This window comes from Labrus mixtus, chromosome 16, assembly GCF_963584025.1.
Source record: "Labrus mixtus chromosome 16, fLabMix1.1, whole genome shotgun sequence".
Lineage (NCBI taxonomy): Eukaryota > Metazoa > Chordata > Actinopteri > Labriformes > Labridae > Labrus > Labrus mixtus.
In genome coordinates, this window is record NC_083627.1 from 17322111 (window position 1) to 17349529 (window position 27419).

Below are 27419 nucleotides of genomic sequence, written 5' to 3' on the forward strand. Positions count from 1 at the left end.
ATCAAAGATGTTGTTCATCTTCATTGTGGCGCATCCTTCATGGATTACTGTGATAATCCGCTAGTTTCATGCAGTGTTATGTTACCAGGATGTGTCCCTTGCAGATTTTCTCTCTGATGTATGTTAGGCCCACAGGGGAAAAAGAGAGACTTTATGATCCCTGCATACAATACAACACACATGTTTCCACCAGCACGACTCCCTGTAAGGTTGGGCCTTTGTATGAGGCTCATTAGTCCCTTACTCCGCCAGTCCTGCAGGGTATATATTATATACATTCTTATATGTCTACATGTGTTGTATACAAGACAGTGACATCACTTCTACGTGCAATGTCATTTCATAGGTGCATGTTTGCTATTTTTATCAGTGCTGAATCCCTTTTTGTGTACATCTGGCTAGCTCTTAATGCTAAGCTAGACAAGCGTCACAATATGTTCATTACACTGATACAAGCAGCATCTTAACATCATATGGCTCTACTTGTTTTAATTGAATCATGCTACCATGAACTACAATGCAACACCATGCTGTAATGTCGAGCAACCAATCTTCTTTCAGTGTCATGTTATTTCAATGTTTTTTTAGTTTTTCTACCACCTCAACGGCTGTCTTTTTCAGAGGTCATGGATCAGTGCTTAACTTTTCTGAGAACTTAAAGGTCTTCTCTAAAAGAGAAGCTTAACAGATTGGTCTTAACATCAGAAGTTGAAGTTGACAAACAGACTCTAGGTCCACTTACTTGGAAAGTAAAGAGTAAATACATTGCAACAAAACCATGCCTGCTAATGAAAGTGAAATGATACAGTTATAAGCTTCTCAAATGGGTTCAATGTCCTTGAATGGAGGTCTGTTTAGCATTAAGGCCATTCAATAAACAGGCCCGTTCCACTGATGATCACAGAAAAGCACATGTGTAAATAACATGCTTAATACATACCATTAGTCGTCAGTTTCAGGGTCGTGGGTTCTGTCCAAAATACCTCCCTTGTTAGCTCATCACGGAAGTCATGGGCCCCCCTGTAAAGTGAGCAGCTGGTTGAGATTATTTTGTTGAATTTTAAATCATCGTCGTTTCGTGTCATCACTGCCAGGTGTAGAGCTGTGCAACTGCAAATGTCTCTTCTGAAATGTGGTGCAATGCATCATGGGAAAGTAGCTTTCTTGGACACTGCCGTTCTGTTTCCATAGGGAACTTTTAAGAGCACTTTGGAGTGGATAAAATTAGCATACTCAAAATCCAACCCCTTAATAAAATGGCAGACCGTTAATGTACTGTTTAGTAAATAGGGAGTCATTTTAGACATGAAAACAATCTTTTCTGTTGTTTAATGATATTGCTTACATCTGCACTTTTCTTATTATGACAAGAGAAGGTGCCTTTTGTGAAAGGGGCTATTTGGGAGAAAATACATGTACAGCATTTTCTTTTTAAATATAGTATGTATTTGTTTAAATATATTCAGTAGATTTATAAGAATCAATACAGTGAGCCACATAATGTAAAAACTCAGTTGTAGAATACATGCATTTATCTACATTCCACCTCAGGATTAATGATAACTTGTATAATGATGCTTACCATCGCTTGTGCAAGACTGCCTCCGCAGACAACCACTCTTCCTTGCCGTCTCACAACCTAAATCATCTTAACACCTGAAGACTGTGCAGGAGAAATGTAACACCCTCGGACGACCTACTTACGCCGCAGCAGCGTCTCATTTACATGCGTACACACACAAATTCACCCTGCACTGACCTGGATCGTCTTTATTTTATGCAGCGACACATACACAAAATTTGGCAGTCCCATGAAAGAGGCAGCTCAGGTGCAGGCTGCTATAAAAGCCCTTCTTTCACTCTCCTCCTGATGGATTTAGGTTACTCTCTCACGTACGTACTCTGTGTCTCTGTGCAGACTGAAATGTCATATGGCCGGTTGATTGGACAGCGAGAGGCCCGCTGGGAGGGGAAAAGGTGATGAAAGGATGTGCTGGTAAAACAAGTTTGCAGCCCTCATTGTGTGCAGGCACAGAGGCAGACAGCTCTGTTCAAGGTCCCCGATTCTGCCTTTTGTGCCAGTTTCTTTGTGAATCTGGGTCAACTCCAGAACACTTTTCCCCCCACAACAATCTGTCTGCTTCAGTTTAACATTGCTCACTTCTAGCCTCCCCTGATCTCATGCTCTCATTTCTCTCGGATGGCTTTATATATTTAGATAACAAATCGTTCACTCTTTTACAGCCAGAAATGTAAATCAATTCAAGTTAAACTGGCTATTCCGGCTGCTTCATTAAAAAGGCCATCTTCGCTGATGATATGTTTTTGTGATTTACCTTCAACTTGGACAGCGACCAGCTGATGGTTATAAAAAAAACTGGATTGGTCCCAGTGTGTGTGAGGCCATATTGATTGTTTTGTTCCTGGGGTTCAGATGAGCAAGCAGAGGTTCAGAGATACTGTGGAGAGATTTCTTCCCAGACAGGAAATGACCTCCCAGAGAGAGAGGGGGCTTCCCCAAGGGTTGTATTTCTCTCTGCCGCTCATGTACAGACCCTTAGTCATACACAGCTATAATGTCTGCCTATAAAGTCTTCCAAAAGATATGAATGAGACTGAGTCCAATCAGGGAGTGTTTGGAGTCTCCGCTTTGTGCTGAAAGACACTTACAGCTCTGCACAGAAAACCTCTGCTTCCCTTGCTTCTCGAGGGGAAATGCATCTGTATGTGCATGAATGTGTCTGTGTGACTGTGAGTAATGACTGCTTATTCTTCCCTTAGTTGAAAAATACAACTTTTTTTGACATGCCCATCAAATGTTGCAATTGAGAGTACCAGTCAAATAGGCTACCTCAAAAAGCTAAAAGTAACAACTGGATAAACAAGCTAAAAACCTAGAAGTCATAACTGTTCAAGATAACTCAACGTAGTTTAGGATAGCATAATGGATAAGAAGCTAAAGTACTTTGTTAATAAGATGAATAAGTTCAAATTGTGAAACTGTTAGACTGTAAGATGAAAGCAAAGGGTTGAAAGTTGGAACAGTTAGCTAATGCTATAGCTAAAATCAAAAACTTAATAAAAACAGCTCAAAGGAACAGTTAATACACGGAGGCTTAGCCACGGTGCGCCCGAAGGGACAATATAGCGTTAAATATGTGATTGTTTGGGACTTAAAAAAAGCATTTAAGTCCTTAACTTACACAGTTAACTAGTTAATGCTGACAGACCTAGTTTAAAATAAGCCATAAACCTTTTTGGTATAAACGCAGCCTAATACATTTTCAGTTTAATTAGCCTAGCTACAAGCTATATTATCCATTTACTTTTGTATGGTAAAGTTAAAGCCAAAGTTAATGAATAAGCAGAGGAGCAGTTAGCAAAAAATTAAATTGAATGGTGAATTCGTTCAAATGAACTTGTAAAAAGTAAGCTAAATGTAGATTAAATGTTTTGGGTGTTGCCACTCGAAGAAGTCTAGTGCACATGAAGAAAGAGAACATATTTGATGACTCAATTGAGGGGAAAAAAAGAACAAGTAAATAGGTTACCATTTAGAGCAATGGCTTATTTAGGCATTTTTTTAACATGACATTTTGTAGTCATTAAAAGCTTGAGCTCAGTAGGAACCACTGATCTGACATGAAGTTGTGTGCATGTCAGTAAGCGTTCTACCACATGCAGGCTACCATACATGCTCAGATGTCTTGGCAGTAACACTTCCTGCTGTACAAACTGGACTGGAACATAAACCTTCATGTACACTGTAGACATTCATTCCTCACTCTGCAAATTTCTGCACACAAACTTTTCATGCTTTCCTCATCCCGCATTTGTTTCCCCTCTTTCAAGTTAGAGATCTTTCCCTCAGATCTGGCACCTCTCCTCGTCAGACCCAGTCACACACTTCACGAACCAAACTCCTAATCTGCAAATGTGTACCATCTGTGCTCCTTATGGTCCCCGGACCAGGCGCGTTAATGAGAGAATGGTAAATTATAGTTGAGCTGCATGAAAATAGTGTACTTCACAGACTGCTGATGTGATGAGTGTAGTTTATGGTCACTTTGTGTAAGCAATGTTCAGGTTTGGTGTCCTCTGGCTTGCAGAATGCATCACATGGATGTCCGCTGTGCTACAGCTGTTTTATGAATATTCATTTTTATAGCGAACAAATGACGATTTGAATCACAGCATTTCGTTCAACTTCGTTTCTCTGGGTTGCTCTGCCTGCTCCCCGCTGCGAGGAAATCCGAGACTTCGGAGTAATTCTCTCAGGATTCCGTGGGAAGGAAATCTTCCTGACTGTTTTGTCCATACCAGGGATCTAATCCAGATCTCAGACCCCCGGTGGCTGCGGGGGCGCGCAGGAAACTCGGTCAAAGGCTTTCTCAACCTCTCTCTCTCTCTCTCACTGTAAAATCTGGTTGTGTGTGTGCGCGTGTGTGTGCGCGCGCGTGTGATTAGCTGCGTGCACGCGTAAAGCTCTGGCTCTCGTGCGTCAAGACTGGTGCACATCTGTTTTTGGCAGGGTCGCAGAGTTGCGGGGGAGGGACTACTTGAGTGTGTGTTAACGTGAGTGTGTGTGTGTGTGTGTGTGTGTGTGTGTGTGTGTGTGTGTGTGTGTGTGTGTGTGTGTGTGTGTGTGTGTGTGTGTGTGTGCGCACACTCTATGCCTGAACTCTGTTTTCTCTTTTTGCGGAACTCTGTAATTCGCTGCAGATGACCACTTGGGGGGATAGAGGCTTAACTGGGCCAGTACCAGAGCGCACTGCACAAATTAATTTGCTCTTTAGATGATGCTAAGTGATGGAGCCGTGTGCCTGATGTGTCTTTCCACTTCTCAGAACAACAAGTGGAACATGGACGTGTGGATCTGCAGCGTAAGAGAGGAGAGGGGCGACTTCACCTGAAATACACAAAACGAATGCTGCGTCAGTCCCTGGCTGTGCCAGGCGCACTACGGGGATGGATACCGGCAATTTCCTGGCGGGGATTTTATTTTTTCTGCTGTCGCTCAATGGCTTTATCTCTTCTTCACCGGCCCCAAGCTTTTGTCCCGACCGCTGTGAGTGTCAGCACCCCCAGCACCTCATGTGCACCAACCGCGGCTTGCACGCTGTGCCAGAACCTGGCACGCGGACGTCCGAGGAGGTGCTAATCTTTAGCCTGGGGGGCAACTTCATTAGTAACATCTCTGCCTTCGACTTCACACGGTACAGTAACCTAGTGAGACTGAATTTACAGTTCAATCAACTACAAACCATTCACCTAAAGGCATTTGAGAAGCTCTCCAAGTTGGAAGAGCTCTACTTGGGACATAATCTTTTATCAAATATGCCCCCGGGGACGTTACAGCCCCTCAAGAAGTTAACTATTCTCTATGGGAATAACAATGACATCAACAAAATCACAGCGGAGCTCTTTGCCAACTTGGGCAATCTTGTTAAATTGCGCCTTGATGGCAACTCGATAGAGGTTCTGCAGGACTCCGTTTTTAAAAGTTTGCCCAGTCTACATTATCTCCATCTGGAATTCAACAAACTGCAGCACATCCACAGAAACGCTTTCTGTCAACTCACTAACCTGCGCTTTCTAAACCTGGCGCACAACAAGCAGTCAGCCGTGCGCAATGCTCTCACTTTTTCCCAACTCAAAGCTTTGAAAACGTTGCTGCTGTCTGACAACGAAATTCAACATGTGGGAAACCACGTCTTTCAAAATCTGAAGAAGCTTTCCAAGTTGTCCCTCAGTAACAACAGAATCTCTCGTCTGGACAGCGAAGCTCTGAAGGGGCTGTCTTGCCTCAGAGAGTTTCTGATTGACGGCAACGAGCTAGAGGAAATCCCAGCCGGTCTGCTTGACTCTCTGGAGCGCGTCGAGGAGCTGGACTTTAGCCGCAACCGTATTTCCAATGTGGACTCTTTAGCCTTTTCTCAGCTTACACATCTGAGGGTGCTGAAGCTGAAAAACAACATGCTCACGAGCCTGTCAGGGGACATTTTTTCCCTCAACAACGTGCTTTACGACCTGGATCTCCATGGCAACAACTGGACGTGCGACTGTCGCCTTGAGGAGCTGAAACGATGGATGACTGCTGCGCACTCCCAGGGCAAACTGTTGACTGTTTTCGTGCAGTGTCATTACCCAACAACTCTGAGGGGGAAATATCTGGACTATGTGAACAGCTCCCAGCTGCAGCCCCTCGGGAACTGGACCCACTTGTGTAAGAGCCAAGCTGGGCCAGAGGAGGGCAGAGAAGGGGGGGTGATGTTGACGACTGAGGTGAAAGGAAAGGGAATGACAATCAAGCAGAAGGAGAGGGATGAAGGACGCCAGGTGGTAGAGACAGAAGGTATACATTTGAGACGTGGGAATCGGGATGGGTCTATAATGAGGAAAGAGGAAGCCAAAATGTTACAACAAGGTCGGGAGGAGGCGGGAATCCAGGGAGACCAAGGGGGTCCAGAGGTGGCAGCATCCTCATCTTTACAGGAGAGAAAGAAACCAAAGAAAGAGGCTGCTGGGAAACGTGCAAAGGGAAGACAAAGGTCAAATATAGTTACGACAACTGATCCACCTGTAACTTCTACACCAAGTCCTGCTGGAACCCAAGACGGGAACACCACTGATCCGAACACAGGATTCACCACAGTCCAGTCCAGAGGAAAGTTTGATCTTCTGAGGTCAGACCATGAGGAGGCTCTACCTGTAATCACAGATCCATGTGTCTTCAACCGCCATTTCATCACAAATGTTTCGGTGGATGAGGTGACGTCCAGTACAGTCACCGTCTACTGGACCACAAGGGACCATCATCGCTACACGCCAGGACTTGGGCCCGGCCTGGAAGAGGTCCACTATCGGATTCTATTCGACAGGTTCGGCACTCCAGACCGCTTCCCCCGCTACGTTTACACTCGTGGCACGGCTCGCTCCGTAACCCTGCGGGAACTGAGCTCGGACGTGACTTACATGGTGTGTGTGGAAGGCGTGGTGGGTGGGTCCGTTTGTCAGGTTGCACCGCGTGACCACTGCACAGGCCTGGTCACTCTCCCCGACGAGGGTGTTCTGACCTCAGACCTCCAGCTGGTGACGGTGGCCACGCTGGCGGGGAACGCCGTGCTGCTGCTCGTCGTTGGCGGCGTCTGGCTCGGGCGGGGCCTGAAGAGGAGGCTGCAGAGACGGAAGTCGGCCGTCCACGTGCGCCACATGTACTCCACCAGGCGACCGTTCCGTCCCGCCATGGCCACCGCCTCACTGTCCGCTGACTTCACCAGCTATCAAAGCAGTCGACCTGCACGACTAGCACCACTAGAGGAAGGGGACCTCATCGAGTTCCCTTGTGACCGTTTCCTTGACAACAGCAGCATTCGCAGAGACAGTGACATGCAGAGGTTCTCTGACTAAAGCCAATACATTCATAAAATCTATACACTTTAAAACAGGAAGATATTGATATTTTATAGTTAGAATCATGTCCACCTTCCAGATGTATAGTTATATTAAAAGTGCCTACGTGTGGCTGTGGACAAACCCAACGCACAATCCCACCATGATTGTGGTGTGTTGTGATTGTGTTGTGGTTATTTTTTGACCACAAAAGACCTTTTTCAGGGACAAGAAAAAACAGCTGAGCTCATCAGTGCCTTTTCAGACACCAGAGGAAGCCCAATCCCTCTGACTTCCTCTTGCTTTCTTTGTGCCTTTCCTCTTTCATTTCCTTGCACCTGCAAATGTCTCTGAACATCTTATTTGTTTTTGAATGCAAGTATGTGTGTATGAAAGATTCATCACTGATTTCAACTATGGTGCTATATTTGAGTTCACAGACATCATATTGTCTGATTTTTTTTGTTGTTGTACAGTTTGTAATGATGGCTGCTGGTTGGCAGGGGGAAAAAAACACTTGTTTTGTATCACATCTGTAAGTCTTTTATACTTTTCATAAAATGTTGCATTACATGAAGAAGTAAAATCCCCAACAATGTGACTAATTTGTCATTTGAGTGTTTATGGATCATATACGCTGTCATACGTACATGCTAAATGGTAAATGGACTTGAGCTTGTATATTGCTTTTCTAGTCTTCTGACTACTCAACTAGTTTTTACAGCACAGGTAGATCGCAAAGGCTGCTATGTTTAGTGTCCATCAGTACACATTCACACAACTAGGGGTTAAGTGTCTTGCCCAAGGACACATTGACATGTGGCTGAAGGAGCTAGGGGATTGAACCCCCATGGTTGAGAGACGACCAACTCTACCACTGAGCCACAGCTGCCCCAAAGCAGTAAGCTCTCTCTGGCTCCATTGGCTCTTTTATGTGAGCCAATGTTTATTTATAGGGGGATACTAATTCTGGAGATAATGGGAACTAATAAATGTTTTCTTGTTGATAATTTATCTAAAAATGATATATTATGATATAGTTATTTTATGACTTGTCAGAGTAGGCCAGCAAAGGCCTGCTGCCCTGAAATATCATGTATTCTTTCTTGGTTAAAATATGGAGAAATCAGCGGGGTTTTTTTCTTCCTCTTCAGCCGATCCTCAGTGCATTAAAGTGAGGCCTACGCAGTGTGATAGGCTGGTAAAGATAAAAGGGTGTTAGAGAAGTAAGAGAGTATGAATGTGCATCAGTTCTTTTGCCTGCGTGTCATGATGAGGTCTGGCAATAGTTAAGCAGTCCCCTTGTTTGAGTAGACAGGGTGGAGTGTCTCCCACAACAAATCACAAACACATGCATACACGCACGCACACAAAATATTTTCATATCAACAGATAGTCAAAAAATCAGATGGGAACACTCTTAACATAAATAAAAAAACATGTCAACGTTTTGAGTTGTTTACATTAAGTATTCTTAGTGCACACTTCCCTTTACTAATTGTATATCAAACTAGCCAAATTAAAAGTGTGATTAAAAAAGAAGAGGCCATACAAACTGTGTTTTTGTGTACAAAAAATAAAGAAATATATATTTGTTTGTGTTGGTGCACTCTAAAACAAGTTCTAATCCTCTGTGCTGACCACTCCATTATAGTCAACGTCCAATAACAGAAGCAGTCACTAGATGGCAGACTAGACCATACTGTATGAACACTCATAGCTGGAGTGTCAAAATAAATGTAACAATTTCAAAATAAAACTACTTAATTTCATCAAAACTGCTTGAAACAGACATTAAGCAAACAATACCAGAAAAAAAGGTTTATTTTATCAACTGACAGGGACTGAGACGTGAGGTAAAATGTTAAGCTATTTACCGTCTCAGGGTAGTTTTTAAAAGAAGTGCTTGTAGGGAAATTCTGTACAATCATTTTCTGAAATGGCTTTCTGAGACCAACCTGGGTTTGAAATCTAAACAAAACATTTTTTTTGTCCTTTGAATACTTGTAGAAAAATACAAAGTTTTGATAAGCTACCTCTGCGTCACAGAGAAGGCATAGGGTGTGCAATTGCATAAGCTTAGTTACAAATATAAAACCAATACATGAGCTTTGATTTTTAAATTAGTGCAAAGTATAGAAGCAAAATATACTGAAAGGATTGTGTTTGTGCAATGTCAGTGGGTAGAAGGCGAGGGTGAAATTGATTTAAACAGAGAGATATTTTCTGAATAAACACAGGATCCAGTCGTTACCATCACAGGCTTGCAGAAAAGGCTGCTTTTGACCAGTTATGGATTTTGTATCAGTTAGTGGTATTTCTGTATTCAATGGACAGAGACATGGATCCACATCCAAGTGAGACTAAGGTGTAGTTATGACAGATAGATCATCAAGTCTAGTGCGATTCACACTTCCAGACCCTCCCCCTCCTTTGTATGTTGCAGGTTGGTGTCCCGGCTGGAGGTCGTGCCCCGTGTCGAGGAGGTGGAGATGCTGTTGTGTTGGATGGCCTGCAGATGAGACCCAGGACCTACAGGGGTGGGACTTCCTCCTGGGCTCACCCCTGCAGCTGGACACAGAGACAGCTGTCAATCACAGTCAATCCAGTGTGGTTTCTCCGTTCTGTGATTTGTGCATTGTGAGCACAACAAGTATGCAAATGAATGAAAAGCCACTAGATTTAAGGAAAATATCTCTTTTATTTTAACAAATACAGGTAGAAAGACAACATTAGAAATATAGGAATATAACACACGGCCGGTATTGCATCCGTCCTTTGCTCTCTGAAGCGTTCTTAACACTTAAAACATAATGGCTACCCTCACTGAAGACAAAAGGTGCAGTATTTTCTCAATTTCTTTCATCATAGGTCACATGCAGGTCCAGTTAGTGTTGAACATTAACCTTAACCTGACTGGTGTGCAAGATGTGCATGATCGGAATTTTGTTGCAAGCTAGCGTCATGCAAGGCAAAACAGCCATTCCCAGAATACTGCATTGCACTCCGGATTATTTCAAATACCATCCAGGTCCGGTTCATCAAATGAGCATGAAAGTGATAATGAAAAAGCTGATCCTTTAAAACGAGAGTCAAGAGTGCAGTGCTTTCCCCCTGTTTGGCTCCTCACAGGAATAAAAGTGCATGTACCAATCATTGGTGAGTGTTGGGTCAAAAGCTGAGTTTTTACTCTAAGTGCTGCTTAGTTTCACTTTTTAAGAAGGAGCTCAGGGTTCTTGTGTGCTGAGGAGGTTTTTTTTTTCATAACAAGACAAAATTCAACCATGGCAGACTCCCTTGTGAGCATGTACAAGGTGTAAGGCGGTGTCAGGCATCTGGTAAAAGCTGGTGAGGTTTCTAGAGGGGGGGTGCAGGGTAGAGAGTTTTACTCACTGGGAAACCCCTGCGCCTCCCTCTGCCGGGCGGTGACGGGACAGTCCTTGTGTGTGAGCAGAATCTGCTTCAGTTGACCCACCTCCGACCGCAGCGACGTGACCTCATTCTGGAAACAAACAGAGAATCACTTAAGTATCCTCCCGGTGCAGATAGTGGTTGCGTGTGTATACCTGTCAGAGCGTGTCCCACCTGTAGCTGCAGGTTTGTGTGCGTCAACTCCTCGGCTTTCTTTTCCAGAGAGGACACCCAAACTTTCCTTTTCTGTCGGCAGCGTGTGGCTGCAGCCCGGTTACGTTCCAGAAACTTCTGTCTGCGCTCATCAGGGTCTTGCTCTGTTGTCCTCCTGCGACGGTTACCGCCTCCTACTCCTCCGCTGCAGCTACCACCAACCTGCACTGCATGCTGGGATTGGGGTGACTGTGAGTGTTGCATCTGCTGGGCAACTGGTGATAACTGCAAAACAGATCAAAAAACTTTTAAAGGCAACTGAAGGTATTGTGTCATTAATATTACTCAAGAGGAAATGCTGTTACACCTCATGGATAATTACAGCCATGCTATTATTTGGTACAATAGTAAGACCATAGGTGTTTTTTTTGTTTTTTTTTACAATTTGTATTAAAGAGGACATATTATAGCCCTTCTCCACCTTTTCAAACCGTCCCCTGTGGTCTAAATGAAACATCTGTGCTGTACAAGGATGGTCAAAGTATAACATGAATCAAGCACCAGAGGAGGTTTGTGACCCTGTATAAACCAGCTCACTCAGAACGCTCCGTTTTGGTGTGTGTGTCTCTTTAAATGCAATGAGCCCCCCCCCCTGAGTGTTCCCGGTAGACATCACTCCTCATGCCTCAATAAAAATGGCAGACCTGTGCAAAAGTTTTGCTCTAGGCTGGGGATGGAGTCCATGGGTGGAGATATGAGGGGAGGGGGGTTGGGGATTTTTGGACCAGAATCCAACTTGTGACATCACAAGTTGAGCAAATTTGAAACGGAGCATTTTTCTCCGCGTTGTAAGACCTATGCAGACCACAAACAAAGGACTGGATGGATTTATTTCACATTTTGTGGGTCGGTAGACACTCAGGTTACCCAAATATATGTTCAAAAACACTGTCAAAGTGGATTTTTCATAATATGTCCCCTTTAATCATTAATTCAACACCAGTCGACTAGTTCCAAAACGTGATTGGAAATGAACTGTTGCCAGAGGCTAATGCAGACCTCCTAATCTGTATCATGAACATGTGTCTGTTATGTCACCATTTCTTTGCAACAACTAATAAATTAATCTATTGACAATTAGTTTGATGGCATCTTTCAGAGGTACCAGGTACCCAGAACATCTGATATGGAGCAACACATTTAGCTAACAGATATAGCTGATGTACTCCATAACTACACTCATGGAATGCCTCTTGTCCGATCAGAATACATGGTGATTAATGATCATTTTAGTGCATCGTACCTGTGGGGGAACAGACAGAGGAGGTGCAGGAGGCGAACCCTGATGCAGATGGGGAGGAGGTGATTGGTGAGCCTGAGCGTGTGGTACATTCACTGACTGGTGAAGCTGGTGCCTGTGGGGGCTTCCTAGATGCTGCGGAGATGGAGCATGGCATCGCGGTTGGTACGGGATGTGTTGGGTTGGAAGCTGTGCCTGATGATGATGGTGATGATGGGAAGGAGAAGGATGGTGGTGGTGTTGTAGCGGAGGGGCCTGGTGACGTTGTGTCATCATATCCATCATGTGGCCCATGGATGTCGCAGGGTTGTTGACGCTGACCATTCCTGGGTGGTGCTGTTGGAAATGATGCCCCAGTGTCTGTTTGGATCTCTGAGAGGAAATGAAGAAAGAAAAAAAAAAACGGAGGTGAACGTGATGCACTGTGCAGAGCATTTTAAGTTGAACAAAAATCCAATAAATGAAGAAAACCTTTTAGACTTTAAAGTATCTATCAACTTTAAAAAAAAGTTCTATTGGAGAATTGTAATTGCTGTGAGCCAGTTCTATTTTCACAGAGACAAAGAGTTGTTCACATCAAGTCTTAAAGAAAGATAAAACATTTTCTTTTGACATCCTCTCATCTAAACTGCATTTCCTCTGGAGCGTTATCACAAGTTACTTCACGACTTGTGTGCATTGCAAGTTAATTGAAGCTGTTAAAAAAAAAATACAGAAATAATTTAAACATTTGAATTATAAGATGGATTTGGAGTCGAGTTCTTTGAAACTACTGACTTTTACTCAGATTTAAGATTGTGGAATTTATCACATTTTCATCATTGTCACAATTTAAGTATTTGGCAATACATGAGAACAAAAAATCTTTGTATGCAAGAAATACTTTCTCACTCAGCATGTGTGCTTTTTACCCCATTGGATGGTAGGCCTGGGTATGATGGCAATACATCTTTGAGGTAGTCAGCTGAAGCACAATTTATCAGATACTTAAGATTAACCAATTAAATAAGAAAATAAAGACGTGTGGCAAACACAGATATTGTATGAAACATGAAGAAAAGTACAATGAAAAGAACTGTAAGTCATATTGTTATAGCAGTATTGAATTTTGATTTTGCACATTGTAAGCATTTGTATCATACCACGCAGGCCCACTCAGACTGCGATACTTCACCACTGTATGGACCAACACATTCTTTCTTTCTCTGCCCTGATTATACTTTTCTAATGTATAACATGTTGGCTTGGTAAGATTGCGAGGGAACATTTTTGCTGTTTTTTATGCTATATGAGCACCTTATTATATCTGACTCACTCTAAATTATTTAACCCCTTGTTAATAAAATGTAAAAAGCAACAAGCCCTTAATGTTGACATGAAACATCAATTAAAAGTGTCATTTTTTTTCTAAAAGATTTCATTTACATGTTGCCTATTACTGTCACTGTATTCACCACATGATATTCAAACTAGTTTTTAACTTTTATGTTTAAATAAAAAAAATATTCATAAATGGGCAGGTGATTGTACATACACATTTTTCCATCTCCCTCATACGGGGTGGGGTGTGTTTGACCCCCTTACACAAGCTAAATTTGTAAGAGTAGCTGATAAGCTCCTAACCTACAGGCCACCTCAGGTCATACAAGCCCGAGTTCCCACAGTAGCTCATCTCTGCGTTAGAAAATGTGTCAAAATCAAAATGATAGCCGCTCTCAGTTACACTCCCACACTTAGTGCATCATCGCCATTTCTCCTAATTATCAACAACTGTGACTCTGACTGTAGATATGTAGGTTAATGTGTTCCAGTGAATGCTGCCGTCTGCAGCTCGATACCGTCACACTTTATCATTCCCATGTATCATCTGACTAAACACACTGTAAGAGCTAAATTAAAACTCATCTCACCTTTCTCCTACACTCAGCAGAGAAAGCAGGAGAGGAGGAGGTCATGTTTAGAGCATGACATCACCCCCCCCCCCCCCCCCCCCTCCCTAGCTTTAATGCTATCTGCTCCCTGTTACACAATATTTCTTTAAGAGAAGAGGCAGTCTTTTTCCCCCTTCAACCATTCAGCAATGAGAAAAGGGAGCACATTTAGCGGGTGCCAAGGATGAGGTCACAGAGTTGAGCTGTGCCAGCTTAACCAGCCAGCCAGACTGCCAGTCAAACACGCACGCACAGCCTCACACACGAACACACACACACACCGAACAGGACGGGACACGAGTGTTTCAGCTCTGTTTACTACATAGAAACACCCTGACACCATTACATCATGGATCTCCTTAGACTGTATGACACACTACGTTGATATTTCTGTCTAGAGGGATCAGTGAATGAAGACGCACAACTGTACGTGAAACAGTGATCCACTTGTCAAACGTTTACTTTTCCACTCGGCCTGAGTGTGGAGTTACTGTACAACGGAGGCATGTTAATACTTTTCCTGTGGTTTTACAGAAGCAGAGTACTGTTTCACACCTTAGACATGCAAAATCACAACACTTGATGACATTAAATGACAAAGGATTTGAAATGAAATGGGTCTGAAGAGTAAGTTATTGTGGCTGTGCATTCAAACGAGAAGAAGAGAGAGAGATTTGAACCTGCGACCTGAGCGGCTCTGAAACCTGAAACCACTTTTCATTCGCTGCTCTATATACAAGCTCCGCACATGAAGTCATAACCTGTGCGTGTTTGAGTGTGTGTTGGTGTGTATGCAGGGCTATTTCACAGTTTTCCCTTTCTAGCTGCTTTTGATAGCCCACATTTTTAACAATTTATACTACACGCACCTAGAAAGAGGACATGTAAAATTTAGAACGCAAGAAATCAAAAGCATGTTGACACGAGGGAAAATAAAAACATCCAGGATAGCCAGAAATAGTGTGTCGCTTGTCGTCCTGTGGTGCGGACCTGGGTGTGTTTGCGTGTGTGTGTGTTTGTTCTAAAGTGTAGAGTTACACTCTGTTTCCTGGCCATCCTGAGCAGGACCAAAGAGTTTGTTTTGGGGCTTTAATCTTTAAGTAAAGATGAGTGTAGTGAAATTATAAAAAAAAAAAAAAAAGTTGAAAGAGGTAGTTGGATTTTTATTAGCTTAGCTTAGCATCAACATTGGAAGTCTGGAAACTGCACTGTCAAAACATAATATCAAGCATATCAAAAGCTCACAAATGGACTTATATGTTTTATTGTGTGATTAATTTGCCCTAAAACTGCAGCAAAACTTATATTCCAAACAACTATTTGCGCTTCACAATTTTTGCCTGTTAGCTGATTGTCAGGCTTTATCAGATCCAAAGAAGTCACTGCTCCCAGCCAATAAGTAGGGAGGGGATAACTCCCCACATTATAGTTTTTGTTTTTAGGGCTAATTTCACAGACAGGCTTAGCAAGGCTGGGCTTCACTTTAGCTATTTGTGTTACTGACTTTAAACTGTCAGCTTCGTTCTTGTTGTTTTTATTGTTTGAAATATGTTAGCTAGATGACGAGCTAGACGAGCTAAATGTGTGTGTTTGTATATTGTCTCACTGATGCTACATCCATGTTTTATACAGGTTTCATGTTCATATTTGTGGTACAAATATGATATTGATATAAATCTTCACAATCAACCTTTCTGCCAGAATGAAAAAAGTTTATTTCCCAAAGTGCAAAGTAATACTGTAATGCCGGGAACATCATTATCAACTTTAGTCTGAAGTGAAGGTATTGTATCAGTTTTTTTTTTTTTTAATCCACCAGTGTTTTATTCCCATAGAGAGAAGGAAAAGAGCACGGCGACAGGAAGAAAATATGAGTGCTTAAAGCTGACCGGTCAGTACCTGAGGCGAGGAGCAGGTGGGGTTATGTACAGGACCTGGTATACCCATTAAACACGACATCTGCTTCTCTATCTGAAGATGGGAAGAATGTGACACAAAAATAACCTTTCAACTTGAACAAGAAAAAGCTTCAGCACAAACATAACCTCAAGGATAAAGAGTTTTCCTTCAGGTCGCATCCATTAGGATTATTTTGGATCTTTTGATTAATTCATCCGAAAGAGTTAAGTGAATTTTTCTGTCTCCAATGAATATTTCTAACTCGGGGGATCTTGACCACTTTGGCCCCTACAGCCTGTAATCTATAAATAATGACGCAAACATGAATGCAAATGTATATGTGTGAGAAACCAGTCTCCTCTACTTACAGGCATGTGCTGAGCAGATGCCCCTTGCATGGCAGGGTCTGGCAGGGTGCCAGGTAAGGAGGCCGGCAGCGGTTGTCTGTGTCTGTTCCTCATGTGGAGGAGGGAGGACAGCGGCCCGGGAACTGGTCTGTGGTCAACCAAAGGGAGAGAGAGGAACGGGTCATACCAGACAGCTAAAGTTTCACTAGTCTGGGTTCAGAGTGAGTTGCAAGTTGAAACATTTATAGCCGGGACTTAAAAGCAGATGGAGGTGAGATCAAGACAGATTTAACATGTTTGGAAAAAAAAAAGGTCAATGTGGAGATAAAAATGTTCAAAACATTGAGAAATTATATTTGAAGGCTTGTGTGTTTTCAGAAACAACGTTCCAGTAACCCTGGGTAATCCACCGACGTCACTGCCAGCAGTTTTCAAAAGAAAAACTTTCTACTGAAAAATATGTCCTATGATAACTATTGTTCTTCGGATTACCCAGAATAACCAGGATTTGTTTCTGAAATGACTTGTTTCCATAACAACATACTATTTCTCTCCACTGTGTTGAAATGTATGCAGTTTTGCTTGTTTTCCCTTAAGATTGGCAACTTTTTTGGTTTATTAACTGAGCAACACTTTGGGTGTCTTGACTTTATCTGGGGTTTTGATTTATATTCAGCTCCTAAAATAGGGTCATATATAAGGCAGGATGTATAAGTCCTTATAAACAGCTTATAATGAACTAAATGCACCTAGAAGAAGTAAAACATATCATGTTATTCAAGTTGATTTTAAACAAATCAAACAAATGTGACTAAATAGGTGTTAAAAATAGAATCATAAAGCCGTTTTATGCTTTGCCTTTATTAAATTGCTGAAGCCTGGTGCCTGAGGCTTGGACTAAATGCTTCACCTTTGTTTTTCTGCGTGAACTCTAACACGTTTAATAAAACAAAATATTTCAATTGAATTCAATTAAAAGGCCAACCCTGAATTTAAGTGTTAACTGTTGGCCACATGCAGGTCTCCAGCTGTGTGCATTTCTACATTTAAATGAATTAAAAGTGGAATTGAAAAAGTGGACTAGAAATGTTGGGTTCTTTTTTGGGCCATTTGGTGTTGGCTAGATCTGGGACTGCCTTGTAAGAAATCTCTCAGGTAAACTGTACAGAAACAAAATGGGTGGTGGTGGTTGGGGGCATAATAAACCATCATTTTCTACAAAGCTACCAACCAAAATTGAAAAATGAGAAATATGCAGTTTAGAAAAATGGATTGAACCACCACTCAGTATCTGGGCAGAGAAGAGTTGTTTGTGTGTACAGACAGGTGTACACAGAGGTATGAGGTGAGGCGTTTGAAAATGGAAACTTTGAATGTGTGACGAAAGTGAGAGAAAAGAGAAATATGGAAAATGGTGACAGCTTGAGAAGGAGGAGAGAAGCTAAGGGATCACAGCAGGGGATATTGGGGAGCCAGGGTGCCATGTGCTGACATAACCGCTGTGGCTCTCAGCCAGTGGGACAGCGTGGGCCTCCGTGGCCGCGCTGAGGTCATCGACAATGATGTCATCACTGGATCTTGGGTATGCGGCCCAGTTAACATACAACAAAGTTCAGACTCACCAAAGCAGCATTTCCTAAGATAACCACAACAGTTCGACTGGGCCACAAGCCAGACAATCTCAAACTAGGTCACTATGGAAACCAGTGGTAAACATGAGGGGAAACAGTCAGACACAAGAGCTGTGGTTCACTTCGCTGGTTTAAGTGACTAACATGCAAGCTGGCACTGATTTGCTTCACAGTAATGGACAGCCAGCTCTTTCTGCACTGTCCTATAGGGTCCTGTCTGCTAATGGACAGATGTTTGGAATGATTCTTTCACTGATTTACTTTTGGTACCCTGATTGATATAAGCTTAGATATATTAAATATGAGTCTTTGTTTATCAACAGTATGTAATTTGAGCAGAGATCGGTTATAGTTCTGTTGATGGTTGGCAGGAAGGCATATAGAATAAAATGGTTTGGAATTCCTCTTTATTAAACAAAGTGTAAAGAACAGTGCTACAATCTGTGAGGAATCCTGTTGGTGTTACGGTTTTAAGGCACCGACCATGTATTTGTAAAGTTCTGTCTAGAAACCATGTTGTACGTCTCTCAAATTTCCTGTCTGTGTCTGCTGTCTGCCCTCCGAAAACGGCTTAAAAAGTAAGAATGCAGCTGCTCATGTTCATTTATGAGGTGATAACTATGACTGGAGGGGGAAAAAAAAAGAAAAAACAATAAAAGAAAGCTCCAGGAAAAAAGATAATTAAGTAGGCCAGCAGTGTAGAATTTGCAGGGAAAACATTTAAAATGCATTTAAAAAAAAGTCCAACTGGAATGAAATTAGACAAGAGAAGGGAAGCGAAAGTTAAAGTCCTGACAGTAGCTAAAGTTTATGAGTAAATTCTATTATATGCATGTGGAACGTTTAGTTTCTAGGATGTAATTAATGAAAAATGAACATATTTTATAAATGCTTGTAACTAGAAATACTGATCCAAAGGCAGCTGTCCTTTGCAGTTCTACATTTTAGATCAGTTCCAGTTAAGAAAGTCAAATTAAAATTATTATAATTTTTATCAGCAACTAACTAAAACCAATGAAATCAGAAACAAAAAACAAAAATATTGTTCTCATCAAACAGTGTGGTTGAAGTGAAGCTGGTGCTCAATATTAACATTAAACCCTCAGTATGTGTCATAAGATGTTCAGATGACATAAATCATTAGTGTGTTGTTAGAGAAAGAACAGCTGCTCACATGAAAGACAGGAACTGGTCTAATCTGTGTGTTGAACTGGGTGATAACCAGGGAGCCTGGAAGCTTCACAGGCACTGAAAGACTCCAGTCTGGTTCCTAACAGACATAACAGAGGCTGCATTACAGGGACAGAGTGGGCGGTGTCGGTGCATTTGAGTGGGTGTTGTGTAGTAGTTCTCCAGTTTTTTTTTGCTCTGACTTTGTTCTCTCAGTAAATTAAAAACTTTGATTTTTTTTTCCCCCCTCCTTTCACAGTTCATTAGTGCGGTGATAAATTATGCAGGGTGAAGTTCCAGACTGTGCCAGAGAATATGAGTTTGAATACGTCCAAAACAGTATGGGGGAGATATAGAGCAGGAGAGGAAGAAAGAGGGAGAAAGGGCAGTATTAACTGTGTGTGTGTGTGTGTGTATGTGTGTGTGTGTGTGTGTGTATGTGTGTGTGTGTGTGTGTGTGTGTGTGTGTAGCCATGACCATACTCACCCTGAGTGTGTTAGGGTGGAAGGGGCCTGGGTGATAACCGATCCGGACTGGGAGCAGGACAGAGCTGAGGAGCAGGACAGAGCCTGGGAGCAAGATAGAGCTTGCTGGGCAGCTAGGCTGCAGCTGGGGCTCATCAGGGGACCATGAGGCTGGGGGTGCCGCAGGTGATGGGTCTGAGGATGGTGCAGTGGTGGGTGCTGAGGCTGGGGATGTGGTTGCTGGATTTGTAGCTGGGGTTTGAGCTGCTGCTGCTGCTGGGTCATACAAGATGGCCCATTGTGAGAGAGTGTCTGTGGGGAGAAGGAGCAGGATTGAAAATCAGTGTGTGTATGTGTGTGTCTCTGTTTTATTTACAGGGGAGAATGTGATCGTCCGGTGTGTCTTTCCTTGCAACAGGTCAGATATCTGCAGTCGTCTAATTGGGCCCCGGGCTGCTTTTAAAGTGTCACTCAAAGCGCTAAAGTGACAGGCCTGCCAAGCAAACTCCATCACAACAAAAGAACGCATTGTGACGATACATGCTGTCTGTTCTTTCAGTTCTACCTCAGCTGTGAATCAGAATTATTCTGCTTATTTCGGTTTGGTTTGATACCTGTTTGCTCTTCTCCTCTTCTTCTGCCTGAAGAAATTCCTCCTCGATTTCCTTGAACAGACCAACCTCTTCACAATTTTGCAGAAATCTTGTCGGTGTTGGGGTTTGATCTGGAAGCATTGCACAAATACACATTCATAAAAAGGAGAGACAAGTATAAAAAAAAAAAAAAAGCAGACCTTTTTCACAATAGCCTCTTCTGTTTCAGCTCTCTAAATCAGCTGTCCCCAGAACTGAATCTCCTCTCAGCCATGCTCTCTGTCTATCTCTGAGATAACATCAGTCTGTCTCTACGAGCCGTCTAAACACGCAGAGGGGGGTCAAAGGTCAGCCATGCTCTTTGTTTTGACATGAGATTTCCTGCAGGAGGCGTGACACGCTGTGGGACACAAACACTGAAAGAGGGAGAGAGAGGAGGCGCAGGAGTGTCTGCAGAGGTTAGATGTCAGGCTTATGTTTATGTTTACAGATACAGCTGTTTCTATGGTTACAGACCATGTCACATGATTTTGATCATGAATCTGTATCATGATATCACGATGGTGCTCTATACATTATGCACATATCCTACCTCCTTTATAAGCATTGCTGCAACAATGCTGTTTGACATTTACAAACATAAAGCGGTAACATACAACATGATTAGTAAAATAAGAAACATTTATTTAAAGAAACTGACTACATAATCTTTTTTACTTTAAAATAACAGTTCATCTATTTTATTGAACATCCTATTGAAGTTTAGAACAACAGCATCAGTAATTCCTTGATGCGTGCAGTGCTCCCGAGGTTTTGATTGTGGTTTTTGCAGAACATTTTTTCTCTCATTGACATTTTTTTAAATTGCAAAGAGCATCTTAAGTGACATTTAGACTGTCATGGGACACGATATCCCATAAAAATTAGATTCTCTTTGGGTCGGCGGCTCTTTGGACTTTTTTGATTTACTGGGAAAAATTAAACCTTGAAAGGAGAGGGAGACTTTTTATCTTGGTTTTCCAGTTTACAATATGTAACTTTATCACAGAGTTACATGAAAATTCAATAAGTGTCTAGTTGATCAGTGTACAAAAAGATGATTGAAGCTCCAACACCTAATGCTCCTTCTGCAGCCCGTAAGCCCACATAACCTAAACACCACCCAAACCCTCCTCTAGTCCCCTTTCAGACAGCAACACCAACACAACCATCAGCACATTCATAATGGAAATTCAAACACATAAACCTCCTTTTCAATTCACTCTTATTTTCTTAAGTGTCTTTATCAATATTTTTTTCAAGTATATTTGTTTTGTTTTGCTTTTTCTTTGTTCATTTTTTTTTTGTTGTTTAATTCCTTCCATGAACTTATTTCTCAGTATTCTGCAACTGTCTTGACTGTCCTAATATATGCCCTATTTTGGATGCTTTGTTTTGTATTGCCATATAAGCACATGCATTGTTTTGAAACTTTCGCACAATAAAGATTAGAAATAAATTGCAAAAAGAAAACCTTCTTTGTATTTAAGAAAAACTTTATATCTTTGCATTTTTGGTTGAACAAAATAAAAATCCTAACTGAAGATATCCCCTTAATTAATTATTCATTTGACAATAAAATTGTAGTAAACATTTGTTCCAGCTTTTAAGCCACACTTGTAGTCGTAGATGCACGTTATATTGTGAAAGTTTTTTGAATCAATTTGTCAGTTACTTGGGAAATAAAACTAATAATTGATAATCTGTGTTTTGGTATCCTGATCCTTCCTGCACTCCTGCTCCTCACTTACTTTGCCAAATATCTAAATAAAGCATTCATATATTTAGGGTGGTTTGTGCTGAAATCTACACCCACTTCCTGTTTGTAGATCAAAATGATGCTGTTTTCATTATATTTCGTCTAATCTGATGCAGTTTACTGTACAGGTTGCAACAGGAGGCGCTCTGTTTCACAATACAGACTATCTGAGGGAAGGAGGCCTGCATCCAGCTTATCTGATTTCATACTGTATAACGTGGAGTCATCACTTTTTCATGCTGAAAGCCCTGAAAGAAGTCATCACGCTCACAACTGAGTGACTGATAAGAAAAAAAAAAAACATTATCATTATTATTATCTCCATGCAAACTTAGAGAGTGCAACAAGTGCCACCTGACCGCATGTGTGACAGGTTGGTTTGTCCACTCACCTGTAAACGCTGTGTCTGCCTTGATGGAGGAGAACTTGAGGGTCATCTCATGCTTGTGTCTGTGGATGATCAGGTGCTCCTCTAACTGGAAGCGCTACAGCACAGCGACAGAGTGAGAGAGACATGAAGAGACGTGTGCAGCTGTTCGACGTGACACATGAGATGAGACGTTCAGTGAAATGAACTGACGTCCCTTATCAGTCATAAAGGTGTTAGTCAGGTGAAAATGTTGGAATACTTATCGATCCAGCTGTTAAATACAGTAACTGACAAATATAATGGCGGTGTATTCGTTTTAAACTTTTTCCTCATATATTTAAAAAATCTATTTGATAATTTCAGATTTAGGGATTTGTATTCCCTTTTCCAATTTGTATTACCACTGTTTTTCTATATATAATTCTTTATTGCCCACTAGCCTTTTGAGCAAGGCCCTGAAAGCATTCCAAGTCGACTGATAAAATCTTAAATCTGTAAAATCCTGTTACTATCAGCCCAAAAAAATACACTGTGTTCTCTATCATTTGTGAACTACATAGTGTTCGGTGGCACTTTTCCCTCAAATAATACTCATGAATAATAACGTTTCCCCCCCTAATGTAAGCATTTTATTAAACATCTTGCAATAAATTATCTCATTCCTTATTGAAGTTTAATTATACTCAATATTTATTTCATGCAAAATGATTTCCCTTAAAGCTGTAACATTGCAACACACACAGATTCTGCACCCAACTGACCTGAGAGCAGCCGTGAGCGCTGCACACATAAGGCCTGTCCTGTTTGTCATTCATGTCATACACAAGCCTGCGAAACAGAGGGAAGCAAGAACAACATATTACACAGCCGCCTCGCTTGAACACATGCAGGGAACTTCTCTCTCAGTTCTCAGTTACTGTACGATGATCTCACTTAGTGGAAGCCTTTAGTTCTCCATTCTGTATTTTTGTTTTCACAGACACAATGCCTTCAGATACATCACACTGTAAGCTCGCCTGACGCAGTTATCTTCCTATTATCACGGCTTTGTTGTCAAACCGTTGTGTAACGAGATAGATGCCTGTGAAGAAGGATGTTTCACTATGAGACGCAACATTATCTGGAGGAAAGTGAACCCTTTGGTGCCAGTGGGAGCAGTCGTTTTTTATTAGTGCAAGAACCGTAATACACCCAATCCATCTGGGTTTTTTCCTAACTAGTCATTACACAATCCTAATAACATGTGAGCATCCGAAGGGTATCAAGGTCTTACATTATCATGATCACACTTTTCCTGGTTTATATGAAGCTTAATGATAAATATAGTGCAATTGTTTCCTCTTACAATTCGGCTTTTATCACAGCATCAGCCGATAACATCAGTGTGATGAAAGAATATCTAAGATGAGGTAATCACCAGGTAAAAATATCAACACAAACACAGCATAGAGCACAATGATAACTTAACCCTTGCCTGACCCTTTTTTGCTCTTCAGTGAGCATATTAAGTGCGTGATAGGGGGGGGGGGGGGGGGGGGGTAATTATAACTTTTCAAAGTGTCCTTGCTTCAGGCCCTTCATTTTCCACTGAGACCAAAGGAAGAGGATTTCAACTCTCTGACCTGAGGCATTCCTCTCAGCTGACTGCCACCAAACAAGACTCAAACACTTGAGAGGAACCGAGGGTCAATAAGATCCTTCCTTGACTTTCTCATCCTCTTTCAGATGATGACTCCGGAGGACAGGGGGAAGTTATCAAGAAGTGGGTTAAAGGCGGATATGGGGGAGATGAGGAGTGGGTTTGACAGTTTTTTCACAGGTACACAACAACATACGCTCCCAAAGTTAGCGTGAGCGGAAATCGCTGAGAATACAGCAAAGTGGGTCTTGATGTTATGGGAAAGAGTGAGAGCCAAAGACAGGCGCGAGGAGAGAGAAAGGGCAAAAGTACATGCTTCCATAAGAAATGGAAAGTATGTGTGCATGTGTGTGTGTGATTGGGGGGGGGGGGGGGGGGTATTACTGGGGGATGGCGAGGGGAATGGAAAGGGCAAGTGGCAGTGAGAAAGAGAGAGTAGGATGACACAATGAATTGAGGAGAGAAGGAATGAGGGAGGGAGGCGGCACCGGGAGGGCCTACTCCTCCCGACAGGTTTGAACCTGCCTCTGCCCCCATTTTCCAACCCCCGCCATGTAGAGGTGACTTCATAGGTTTGTGTCAGCATGTGTGTGTGTGTTTGTTACAAAACGGAATAAGAAAACAGTGTCCACAACAACACCAGCATTGAACGAAAGAGTGGAAAAAGACTGACGGCTTTCTTGTTTTACATTATTGTAGGTCATGTTGTATACCCTGCAGCAATGACATCACATAGTGCAATACTTTATGATTTGATCAAAAAGATCCAGATCAATAAGACCAATCATCTTAATCTTCAGCAGCTTTTGGCACTAAATCTCTTTTTCCCATTTTTAGCAGCACTTGTACAAGAGGAGCACACTCAGCACATTTTCAGAAAAAAACCTTCTGTCAGAGTGGTTACATCAATGCACAATGACGTCATCCTTAATACATAAATCCGACAAGGGAGCAGACAACATGTTGCCAATTCAAGAAGGATTAATGTATTTGCGTTACAGAAAAAATATTTAATCGGGGCAACGACTTTTTTTTTTTGTTGCCTTCACACCCCTCCTTCCCCCCTTGTCATTAATGCAGGGTAAAGAGAAATAGAAATACAGCCTATTACACGCAAGTTTAAAAGTCACAGGGGCTTGTTAAACATCTACAATCGACACCTTTTAAATTGAGCAGACTTTATGCTACTTTCCAAAGTTGCATGTTTGATAGCCTAAATGAATACCAACTACTCACATCGAGCAGCGGTTCTGACCGGCAAAGTCCTCCGGCAAGCGGGCAGTCGGCACCGGCATGTGTCAAATGGAAATGCCGGCGTGTGTGTGTGTGTGTCTTCTCTTACCGCTCCGTAAAGCAACCTGTTCAACTCATAAACAAGCCCGGCACAGCTGTACGGAGAGTGCTGTCACACCCCCCAAATAGACGCAGTGATGAGACTTCACCCGGGACAGTTAGCCAAAAACTTCTCTCCGTTAACTTGAAAGTGGCGTTGAGAATGATTTGAAAGTCGTCAAAAAAAGGTAGATTCAACAGACAGTAGTAAGAGTAAGGAGTGCGCCCGCTGCGTGGTTTTAAGTTTTGTGAATGAAAGTAAATCGTGGAGGCTTACCTTCAAGTAGAGAGGGACAAGCGGCGCTCCAGAGAGGAACCACGTTGGACTGGAGCGGGATTACAATACGTTCTATTTACAGAAGCATTACATCACCCTCCCGATGACGTCACGTGGGATTCCTGAAGTTCTAAATCATTGCGGTCCCGTACGGAGAGAGGGATCTAGGGGGGCGGGGTTACGACTCGACACCGGCCGGTAGGGGGGGCGGACCGAACGGGACAGTAACATGGTGGAGGATCCAAACCGACGGACAGGCAGTCACGTCAAGTCAAACACACCGGCAGCAACGTGACGGGACGAGGGGCACAGCAGGGTGGGCGGATGAAATAGCCCCCCCCCCCCTCTCTCTCTCTCTCTCTCTCCCCACTGTGTCTGTCTGAAATGGGACGTCCCAGCGTCTGCATCGAGTTAGGCTACATGCGTCAAATAAGCAACAGCCCCAAGGTTTTTCTCTTGTCAAAACTTTTCTACAGTCTATATTTATGATGTCGTTCTTTTCATTTTAAGATTAAAAACTTCTTAGGAAACAGAAACAGGCTTTAGGTGAGTCAGTCCGTGCTTCGACTTCATCCTGGGGTAGATCGCGATAAATGAATCTCAGAATACATAATGGCTACAGTTATAGTACGCCTATAGGCTCTAATAATAAGTGTTTATTCAATGTCTTCATTATTGTCGTAAATAGCCTAATTATAATACAGTTTTAATAAACAAATAATCTGACATGTCAGGACAAAAACGAAAACAGCACAAATAATAATAGCCTTATAATAATAATCCATACTATAATTAGCCTATAATAAAAATGACAATCGTAATGGCAATGAAAACCATCGTTATTTTAATAATATAATGAATTATGATTGAATTACGTTTTTATATCAGCAATATAAAAAATAATCTGCATAACAATACATGATGAGTTATAGGTCATGTAAGGGTTTGTATACACACTGCTTACCTAGCTCTGTCAAATATTACCCTGCATAGTAAAATGATTGTTATGTATCCATGTACCTAACGTTATGGGTATTACATATTAAGATAAGATATTAAGATAATAAAACCTACATTTAGTCTTTTTTTGTTTGTTTAGAATTTAAAAAGCCCTCTATTTGCATAAATATGTTTATCATTGATGCTTTTTACATGTTGTTCTATTATAATTACCTACTTGAAAAACATACTTTCCTTTTGTATTTTGGCCTATTTTTATTTAGTTTGGTTGTCTTTAATAACTCTTTTATTTTCTATGCCTGTAAATTAATGTCAGACTATTAATTATTGAAGCAAGTTTAAGACTTTTGTCTTGGCCAATCAGATTGATTCTTACTACGATACTTACTGAAGTTTGGTCAACATACATCCACTCAAGAAATATGCACAGGCAGCTTAAACCAGACAGCCAACAATCAAGTGACAGCATTGAATTAATACTCATAATGAATACATATTTATGCTTTGAGGTGATAAAAGTAAAACAAATAAAGGAGATCAAGTTTGTAATCTCTCAGGAGTATGATCAAAATCTATCTTAAAAGCTGTTTGCTGATCATTCCATTTAATTCAATTTACTATAGTTACAAGTTTAGAACCAGGGAGGAGATTTGACAATAGCAGTGAAGCGCTTTTGCTAAAGTATTTAACACATTTAGGTACGTTGTGTTTATTTTTACCATCAACACATCCACAGTCCTCCCACACTGAT

The 27419-nt window shown here is 41.8% G+C and overlaps 2 protein-coding genes across 6 annotated transcripts; one reads left to right on the forward strand and one right to left on the reverse strand.

The window, feature by feature from the left end:
* Window positions 1–4646: 4646 nt before the first annotated feature.
* On the forward strand, window positions 4647–7993 carry tril (TLR4 interactor with leucine-rich repeats). Its single transcript, XM_061059177.1, has one exon. It carries the CDS (start codon window positions 4969–4971, stop codon window positions 7408–7410), a length of 2442 nt encoding a protein of 813 aa, XP_060915160.1. The 5' UTR covers window positions 4647–4968; the 3' UTR covers window positions 7411–7993.
* Window positions 7994–8421: 428 nt separating this feature from the next.
* Window positions 8422–25915, reverse strand: creb5a (cAMP responsive element binding protein 5a). 5 transcript variants are annotated; one of them, XM_061059180.1, is made up of 11 exons: window positions 25709–25915; window positions 23222–23288; window positions 22482–22575; window positions 20314–20423; window positions 19722–20011; window positions 16455–16581; window positions 16087–16158; window positions 12260–12628; window positions 10978–11241; window positions 10786–10894; window positions 8422–9963 (listed from the first exon to the last, which is right to left on the reverse strand). In XM_061059180.1, the coding sequence occupies exons 2-11, from the start codon at window positions 23273–23275 to the stop codon at window positions 9800–9802; spliced, it is 1653 nt and encodes a 550-aa protein (XP_060915163.1). In that variant the 5' UTR covers window positions 23276–23288; window positions 25709–25915; the 3' UTR covers window positions 8422–9799. The 5 variants fall into 5 exon arrangements, with proteins under 5 accessions (XP_060915163.1, XP_060915162.1, XP_060915161.1 ...); XM_061059179.1 differs by lacking the exon at window positions 25709–25915 and adding an exon at window positions 25336–25607 and having other exon boundaries at window positions 8422–9957; XM_061059178.1 differs by lacking the exon at window positions 25709–25915 and adding an exon at window positions 25336–25607.
* Window positions 25916–27419: the final 1504 nt, after the last annotated feature.